Here is a 9,834-nt window from a genome sequence, read left to right on the forward strand (position 1 = left end):
GAAATGATAATAAATCCTTGAAATATAAAACTCTAATTTGGAGACTGTTGATCGAAAATTCTCTCTTGTAGTTTTGAAAAAAAGAAAAAATTATAAGTTAAAAGTTGCCAAAACATTTTCATTTATCTCCACTCCTTAAAAATGGGTTGAGATTCTGACATCTGTCAAAATCAAAGGAGGATCAGAACCTTCTGGTCCTCCTTTTTCGAACTTACATATTTAATGGATTTTGCCCTTTATGGTTTTTATTACTGTATTAACTTGGTAATAAATGACAAGGACTTGTTTAATACTTATTGGTTTAATTATAGAGACCGAGATTAGAACAATGGTGACGACATATATATTGAGAGAGGACGCGACAATAGTGATGCGCCGTTCTATTAGTGATGTAACCTTAACTACATACACTTTACTTACTTTTATTTAACTACTTTACTTTACTTAGGTACAAATGTAAATATTTCAGGGTCGCAATGTAAAGGCATCTCTATCAGCCACCAGTGTGTTCTACAACGGCGTGCGAGCCGATGTGGTTAAGAAAGTTGAGGGAAAGATCTTCGTCGCACCTAATAAGAGTAAGTTACGTTTATCTACATATACTAATATTATATAAAAAATATTAGTAAGACTTGTTTTTTTGTATCTTTGTTCGTTTGTTTTTAATGGATAAACTAAAAAGCTACCCAACCGATTTTAAAAATACTTTCACTTATAGACTTTATCACCTTTGAGACTGGAGACTTTGGACAAAAGTCGTTTGCTTAGGCACCTTTGTCCCATTCGTGTTTCTACCGTGAAGCAACTGTTTGCATGACTGTGTTTCGGTTTGAAGGGTGGGATATGGCTGTGAATTTACAGGGTGCAGAGAAATAACACCTGAGTCCTCAGGAATGACAACGCATGAGAGGTATCATGAGCGAAACAGTTTATTCTGGTATGTCCATGGTAGTGCTCATGTCTATAGGCGACGGTTACCACTTTCCATGAGGTGGTTTCGTTTTGACGTGGACTGCACACGTCACTTGACCACGACGTGGTACAGTGCACTTCAAAATGTCGGCAATAAAAAAGCAGCTATGTAGGTATTATTATAGAATAAGTATTAGTTATTATTCATAAATTTGTAGCGCATCGATTATAATGGACAAAAATATAACATCAGGTATAGAAACACGTACACAGAAACGTTTACAAAACAAAACAATTAGCGCATTGGAGAAACAAATAGAGGAAAAGGATGACAGTATTAGAACATATGAAAAATTAATATGCAATATTGATAGGAAATTGAAAGACAAAGAAAGATTAATATTAACATTGGAAGATGAATATGAACAAAACAGTTTAGAATTTGAAAAATTATGCAAAGAAAACCAACTTTTAAAAAAACACTTAGCAGAAAAGGAAGCCTTCATTATAGACTTACAAAATGATCTAATAACTATGGAAACAGTGAACAGTAAAGTTAATGAAGATTATGAAGAAGTCATAAATCTAAATAACAACATTATGACTCCTTACAAAAAACAATTAAATGAAATTAACATGGAAAATAGATTGCTACAGGTAAAATTAAATCAAATTACGGACGAATACAATAATGTTAGGACAATTTTGGAATCGAAAAACTACTCAAGTGTAAACATTAAAGGTAGTAGTGTATACAAGAATAGAAAACTGTTTAAAAAAATTGGACAACAGAATAAAAAAATTAAAAAACTACAAAAGGAATATACACAATTACAACGAGAAACATGTCAACCAATTGAAATACACAATTCGAAAATGAATTACAGAAATTATCTGACAAAACCGTCTAAAACCACAGAAAATGATAATAATAAAATAAAAACCATAGAAAAGTCATGTCAGGAAAAAGGGAAAATTTTAATATTTTCTGGCAAAACGGGAAAAGGACTAGGAGAGTATTTCAAGCGAATCTGTTATAGATACAATAGCGTTACTAACATATGTAAGCCGTTTGCTGGTCCCGATAAAATATTAGAAAATTATTCGACGCATGTCTCCGGATTTGGAAAAAATGATCTAGTTATTATATTTATTGATGAATACAGTCAGAAACAAACTATGAATATATATCCTCAACTATTAAGTAAAATTTTGAACACTGACCGCTCTCGGGAATATGAATTGCTAATAATGAGTATAAAATACGATAAGCGCAATGATTATGAAATATACGATATCAACAAGCAGTTACATAGTTTAGCTATAAACTATAATAAAATAAAATATTTCGAATCAAATGACATTTATAGAGGTGTTATTCTTCAAAAAGAGAAACGCCTAGCAATTTCTCAGATGATTAATAATAAATTTCATAATTCATCTTCATTTACCTTCCCTACATATAGTAATGAAAATTGTAAAACATCACACCAAAATTTTATAAAACAGACGTCTCGAGAGATGAAGAAATGACAATTTTGCATTCTAATGTACAATGTATGAATAATAAAATAGAAGACATAGAATTGTTGACATCAACATTTAAATGTGATATCTTGTGCTTAAGTGAAACTTGGGTAACAGAATTGCAAATTAATATTATACATATTAATAACTTTCAATTAGGATCTTATTTTTGTAGAACGAATAACAAACATGGCGGTGTTGCTATTTATGTAAAAAATGGAATAAAATATCGTGTTCGTAATGATATAGGACGAATGTCAGAAGAATTACATTGTGAAATAACTGCAATCGAGTTAAAGTTGTCACGCATTATTATAATTTGTGTATATAGAGCAAATTATGATATGAATATATTTTATGACACCATCTCTAAACTTTTAAATAAAATTTGTAAAGAAAATAAAGACATAATTTTGACTGGTGACTTCAATTTAGATTTTCAAAATAACAATAAATACCTAAAAGATTTTAAAGTTGTATTAAATAATTTCAATATGAAGTATATTCTTATCAAAGAGCCTACTCGTATTACAGATTGTACTGAATCCTGTATAGACAATTTTATAACTAATTTTAAGGACAAATCCGTTAGAGGCTTAGTATTAGATTATAAGATATCAGACCACAATGTTATTCGACTTAGTTATGCGTATAAAACTAGGCATGCAAGTAAAAAGGATGTTCAAAACTATATTATTAGACGACACTTTTCTAAAAGTAACTGTAATTATTTCCATCACTTAATTAATATTGACAAATTTTTCCATTATGATATATCTAAATGTAATGACCCAAATAAAAAGGCTGAAACTTTTGTACTTGGACTAAAATATTTCTATGACATTGCCTTTCCAAAAAAGAAAACTTACGTAGTTAAAAATCAACCAGTATGGGAAACAAAAGGAATACTGAAATCTAGGGATACTCTAAATAAACTTGAATTTCTACAATGTGTTCTTCCTTCTGAAAAACGTAAACAAAGAATTCATAAATTTAAAAAATGTTTAAAAAAAGTAATGATTACTGCAAAAAGAATACAAATCTCATACAATATTAAAAATTCTAAAAATAAAGTAAAAGAGTGTTGGAATACCATATCCAGATTAATAAATAAGACAAATCGACTAACACGTAATATAAACAAAATTAAAACACAAACTGGAACAATAATAACAAACCCAAACTTGATTGCAAATTTTTTTAACAGTTATTATTGTAATATTGGTAAAGAACTAAGCGATAAAATAAAAACGGATAAAAATAAAAACTATGAACTTTTATCAAGAACAAAAAAGCCAGATAAAACGATAATATTTAAAAGAATTACTCGAGACGAATTGTTAAAAATTATGCGTTCTATAAAAAATAAAAAATCTAGAGATATATATGACATGGATTACAAGATATTGGAACTTATATTCAATAATGATAAATTAATTTACTTATTACTTGATGTTGTTAATTCCTGCATTGACAACGGAACTTTTCCAGATGTTTTTAAATGTGGTAAAATTATCCCTATATTTAAAAAAGGTGACGCTGAGGACCCCTCCAATTATCGTCCAATATGTATTCTGCCAGTCTTATCTAAAATTATGGAGATAATATTAAAGAAAAGTATAGTAAGACACTTTGAGGAAAACAATCTTTTTACTGACAAACAATATGGCTTTAGAACAGGAAGGTCCACCACAATGGCAATTACAAAAACTATGGAATTTATATTGGAGTCTTTGGATAGGTCCATGAAATGTGTAAGCGTATTTTGTGATCTTACCAAAGCTTTTGATTGTTTAAGGCACGACATAATATTGAGCAAATTACAATACTATGGATTTGAACATAAATCACTAAAAATGATGCAGTCATACTTAAATAATAGGACACAAGTAGTAACATTAAATGATAATACTATATCCCACATACATAAAATTAATATAGGCATTCCTCAAGGTTCCATACTTGGACCAATTCTTTTTCTTATTTACATTAATGATCTTCCGGCAAATTTACCAGAGGAAGCATTTGTGACTCTATTTGCTGATGATACACATGTAGGATTAAGAAATAAATATAGAAATAAATTGAATAGAATGATGGATAACATCATAAATTTATTAGATGTTTGGTTTCAAGCCAATGGCATTATACTAAATACAGCGAAAAATGTTTTTATGTCTTACAGTACCCGTAAGAATAAAAAATCACCTCCAAACAATGTTTATAGTCAGAGTACAACATTTTTAGGATATACGATAGATAGTACAGTTAGCCATGAATCGCATATTGAAAAATTATGTAGTAAACTAGCATCCGCCAATTATGCCTTGAGTAAACTTAAGCAACTAATAACAAAAAAGCTCTGAGAATGGTGTACTTTGCATATGTTCAGTCGTTGTTATCATACGGTATTACAATTTGGGGCAATGCAGCTCTCGTGTTAAAAGTTTTAAGGCAACAAAAGCGAGCTATGAGGATTTTATGCGGAATTCATAAACGCACCTCAGTTAGACCTCACTTTATCCAACAACGTATAATGACAGTGTCATCGTTGTTCATATATAATTCTTTACTTGAAATATATGATAAAGGAGGTACTCTTCGCAAAAATTCAGCCATTCATAGTTACGCCACGAGAAATAAAGACAAATTGGAATTGCCAAGAACACGACTAACAAAAACTATGAAACAAGGCATATATCTAAAAATAAAAATGTACAATAAATTACCCAATACAGCAACGCAATTGCCGCGAAATGAATTTAAAAATAAAATAAAGACATATTTTGAAGAACATCCTTTTTACAACGTGACCGAATACCTAAATGCCAATATTGAATTATAGCATTATTATTTATTTAGGTTTAACTGTAAGGAGTGTGACAATAAAAATTTTATAACTTGAAATCATCATTATTGTTATATGGTTACCTTTATATTGACATGTAGTAACTAATTTATAATGTTAACTATAATTCATTTGTAATTTTATTTTATAATTTAAATCTTATTGTTATTATTTATTTTATTAATTTCAAAATTATAATGTAAATATTGACTTGCCATTGTGTGACGAAAATTGTTACATTGGTTAATAAAGAAATATGAAATATGAAATATATTTACCTGTAGCTTTTTCATCGCATTAAGTCCCGATTGTGTACTTAAAATAATATATAAACTATCAATAATTGACAGGTGAACAAATAAGCATATTGGTGACGGCAAGTGACTACCTGCCGAAGCTGGTGGAGTACTGCAACATGAAGATATCAGCGATGGTGATCGTGGAAGAGACCAAGCAGTCATGGGCTGATGACGATGACTTCCAAATTCTAAAGCCCAACATTAACATCAAGGTTACTATACTATATATATATTACATCAAGGTATATTACTATACTAACTGAGCAAACGTTGGTGTACCTCCTATCGCCATCTAGCGGGTCCATTTTTCTTATCGGGATAAGAACTATCCTACTTCTCAAGTTGAAGTTACAAACTTCATTAAAATCGGTTTAGCGGTTTCGAAGATTGGCGTGAATGGACGAAATTATACATATTTAAAGAGGTTTCTTCAAGGTCGGCAACGCACGCGTAATACCTCTGGTATTGCAGGTGTTCATAGGCTACGGTAACCACTTACCATTAGGTGGGCCGTATGCTTGTTTGCCACTTCAGTGGTATAAAAAAACCGTATTGTGTGTCACAAAAAAAAACTTTTTTTGTGACTTTAACTGTGACAAAACTAATAATTTTAGTATAAAAATTAAACTACTATAAATATACTATATAAGAATATATTTATAGTAGAAAAAAGCATATTCCATTTTAAAAGGCCGGCAACACATTTGTAAATTCTCTATTGTTGTCAGGCTAAGTCGAAGCTCGGATATTTAACAAATATTCAGTTACTCGAGTATTTATCCGTGTTCTCAGACTGGAGTTACGATTCGATTTTTTTAACAAGTATCAAGATACTCGAATATTCTATCAATCTATCAATCCTTTATTTATTTATTTCATACTTTATTGTACATACTAATTATACATAACAAATATGACAGAAGTAATGAAACTTTAAAACAGTTCTTTTCCAGCAAACCCAAAGTGGAAAGGAGCATCAATAGCTGAATATCTTCTCGTAGTATACTGTAAAATAATAATCATTTCAGTTTAACGAAGATCTGGTACTCGGCCAGCCAACCACAGCGATACTGTCCTTCACAAACCCATTAGAAGAGGCCCTGACCGGCTGCGAGTTCAGGGTGACCTCCACTGGTATTGTGGGCCGTACACTCCGCCTACCCGCCGCTGATGTAGCTCCCCATGGTCTGTTAACTGCTGAACTACCAGTACAGCCCAACGTAAGTAGCTTTTACAACGAGTTAAATTTTTTTATGATCTTGTGTTATTTGATAGTTTGTATTCCAACAAATTCAATTTTTTATTAGAATTACCAGAAGCAATCTGCTTTACTTCTGTCCTGCTTGTATTTTTTCTATAAAACAGGATGCTTAGCTATGTTTCAATTTGAAAGGTACGATATGGCAGTGAAATTACAGGGTACAAAAGCACAACATTCTATTGGTAAAGGTATTGTTAGCAATGGGGTCTAATAGTCCCATCGTTAGCAATATTCTCTATCAGGCCGATCTCCATGCAGTTCCAGTTTCTCCTGGAAATAATCGAAGTTAAATCTTCTGGAATTCGTCACGAAGGGCCAACTAGCCTGCGGTCATCCTCACCTATCGTCTCTCATTGTATTCCGCCAGTTTATACTGATAGCACAAGCGGGGTTACCATTCAATTATCAACCATTAAAAAAAAAGCCTAATTCTCAAGAATGGCAATACATGAGTGGTACCATGAATATCGCAGTGTACTAATTCTATGCTGTCCATGATGCTGTTTTTGTTCGTAAGCGACGGCTACCCCTTTCCGTGATTGTTATAATTAATTTTATTTATAAAGTAAGCAGTGGAGGATTTACACATTTGCCGCCAGTAGGCTATTCAAATGTTGCTACCCTTCCGACCTCTACAATTCAGTACCTCAGTTCCAAATTGTCCTAATTAAAATTTTTACTAAATAAAATTGTGCCTTTTGGCTTCAAATTTATGCAGCCTGCTGGTAAATTTATCGCTTAATTACTGTATTTCACGTGAATTTTCTTTCATTGTTTATTTTTTATATTTTTAGTGTAATAAAGAGGTAAATAAATAAATTAAAGCATATTCATATCTTCTTTCACAGAAACTTGGCAAAATAAACATCGTGGCCACATTCAAATCGGTTCAACTGAAGGACATTAATGGTGCTGCTAGCGTAGACGTGTTTGAAGGATAAACGACTTTATATTCTGATGTAATAAGGTTCGAAACAAAATGAAAATCTATAAGGAATGTTATGATTATAATGAAACAAGCATTGTAGCCATTTCGGACATTTGAGGTGATATATTAACTCTTTATTAAGTATTCATTAAATACTGCCATGAATAGAAACAAAGCACATTTTGTACCAATTCATCTTCTCCAAGGATGCATTTTGCCCTCTACTTTTATATAATTAATTTACTATGAATTATATTTTCTGCGATAAAAAAAGAAAAATAATGAAGCCATTTATTTTTTGAGGTTAATATTAAATTTCATATTATAAATATTATTTTTGCTTGTATAAATATCACTAAAAACTATTTCCAAAAATCGCACATTATTAAATTTAAAAATTGTTTTTGCGATATGTATTTTTGTAGAAAAGAGATAAGAATAGTCCAGTGAAACTGGAAAAGAAGGTCATTTAATATTTATTTACTTACGTTTAAAGATAATACATTATATAATAAATACGTAAAATAAATCTTTCAATGAAAATAACATAAGTGTAGAAGTGCATTTATTTTGCACCTCTCACAATAAAAAGGAAAGTATTTTTTTAGAAGTTATTTTGCGTAATTAAGGAGATAGTTTTAAATTGCGTGCTCAATATGTGCCATAGACAAAAATTAACCTAATTATTTTTTATTATCGCACACTATTGTGGCGATCTTATTTAAAAAAAAACTCACCACAGATATATAATTTTTAAATGCACTACACTGCTCGCTTTATGATTTAAAAAAAAAGCACTATAGATAATAGTTATAAGCATATTATTATTGTATTTTTATAAATATGACATGTGTAGATGAGGCAACATTAATATTTGTCTAATTCTATGGACAATTCTCGACATACTTTTTTTATCTGTCAAAATTTATAGAAAGCACGGTAGTCCGCGGTAACTACCATCAGATCCCATCCTGATATAATGTGAAATTTAGTCCTTCACGAACACAAGTTATTATTATTATTGAAAGACGGGCTTCATCTGACAGAAAAATCGGTGACACTGCGACCTTTGCATGATCTTCTGAACAAAAGTTCCTCATCTATGCAAGTCCATAGATCTCTATTGTAGATAAAATTCTCATTATATATTTTTTTTTATTTTGTATACTCTCTATAATATAGGCCATATAAGCTTACGGTAGCTGTAACTTAAGATTAGTTTAAGTTCCATTACAAATGGAGATTTTATTGAAGAAAATAATAAATTGTACGTGTTGATTATAAAGTAATATTTTTAATATTTACATTTTATATAATAAACTGTTTTTTTATTAGTTATTGGTTTTATTAATATTTATAATAATTCCTAAAAAACAAAGACTATATTATCTAAGAGTTGCCAAATGGTCTCTAAACTGTGAAATTTTTAATATTATACGTTATCTAACATTACATACTGATCATAGAACCGAGGGTGGGAATGTAAGGTTAGGCGCTACCCTGATTAAGGGCCAAGCTCTTAGGGTAAAGCGTGATTGTTTTTCAGCGCTCTTTAGGCAACTTTCACTTCACGTCTTCTTGTATTATAAAATCTTTATTGTACATAGGTAATTCAAATTGAGCACTGATAAATGATTTAATATACAATGGCGGACTTATCCCATAAAGGGATCTCTTACAGTCAATCTTTGAGAAGCTGAAAGAAAACTATAGAATGTATAAGGGTAACCGTATAATTAAAGATAAACTTAATAATACCCAGTAAAAAATTGAATATATAATACAATAAAAACAGCTCTATATACGTACATATGTAAATAATAAAAGTACATGAATAATAATATAACATTAATACATAAATAAATAAAAACTTACACACATAAATACATATATATACATACATACACATATATACACATACCTACACACACTTCTTGTACTTTGGTTTTATGTTAACTTAATAAAATCGTCCAATTTTACAAAAATCAACTTTTATCGCAAACATCAATAGGTACCTATTAAATTTAAATTAAGTAGTTTAAAGTAAAAATTATTTTCC

General features: G+C 30.2%; 1 protein-coding gene across 1 annotated transcript in view; it reads left to right on the forward strand.

Moving 5' to 3' along the window:
- LOC113521719 (hemocyte protein-glutamine gamma-glutamyltransferase-like) overlaps window positions 1-9,109 on the forward strand; it is a 29,381-nt gene extending 20,272 nt beyond the window's left edge. Inside the window, exons 12-15 of the mRNA XM_052899814.1 lie at window positions 470-578; window positions 5,638-5,798; window positions 6,615-6,806; window positions 7,696-9,109. Of these exons, the coding sequence (XP_052755774.1) occupies window positions 470-578; window positions 5,638-5,798; window positions 6,615-6,806; window positions 7,696-7,788 (555 nt within the window). The 3' untranslated portion in view covers window positions 7,789-9,109. The remainder of the gene's footprint in view (window positions 1-469; window positions 579-5,637; window positions 5,799-6,614; window positions 6,807-7,695) is intronic.
- Window positions 9,110-9,834: the final 725 nt, after the last annotated feature.

This window comes from Galleria mellonella, unplaced genomic scaffold, assembly GCF_026898425.1.
Source record: "Galleria mellonella isolate WM207_F2 unplaced genomic scaffold, CSIRO_AGI_GalMel_v1 utg63, whole genome shotgun sequence".
Taxonomy (NCBI): domain Eukaryota; kingdom Metazoa; phylum Arthropoda; class Insecta; order Lepidoptera; family Pyralidae; genus Galleria; species Galleria mellonella.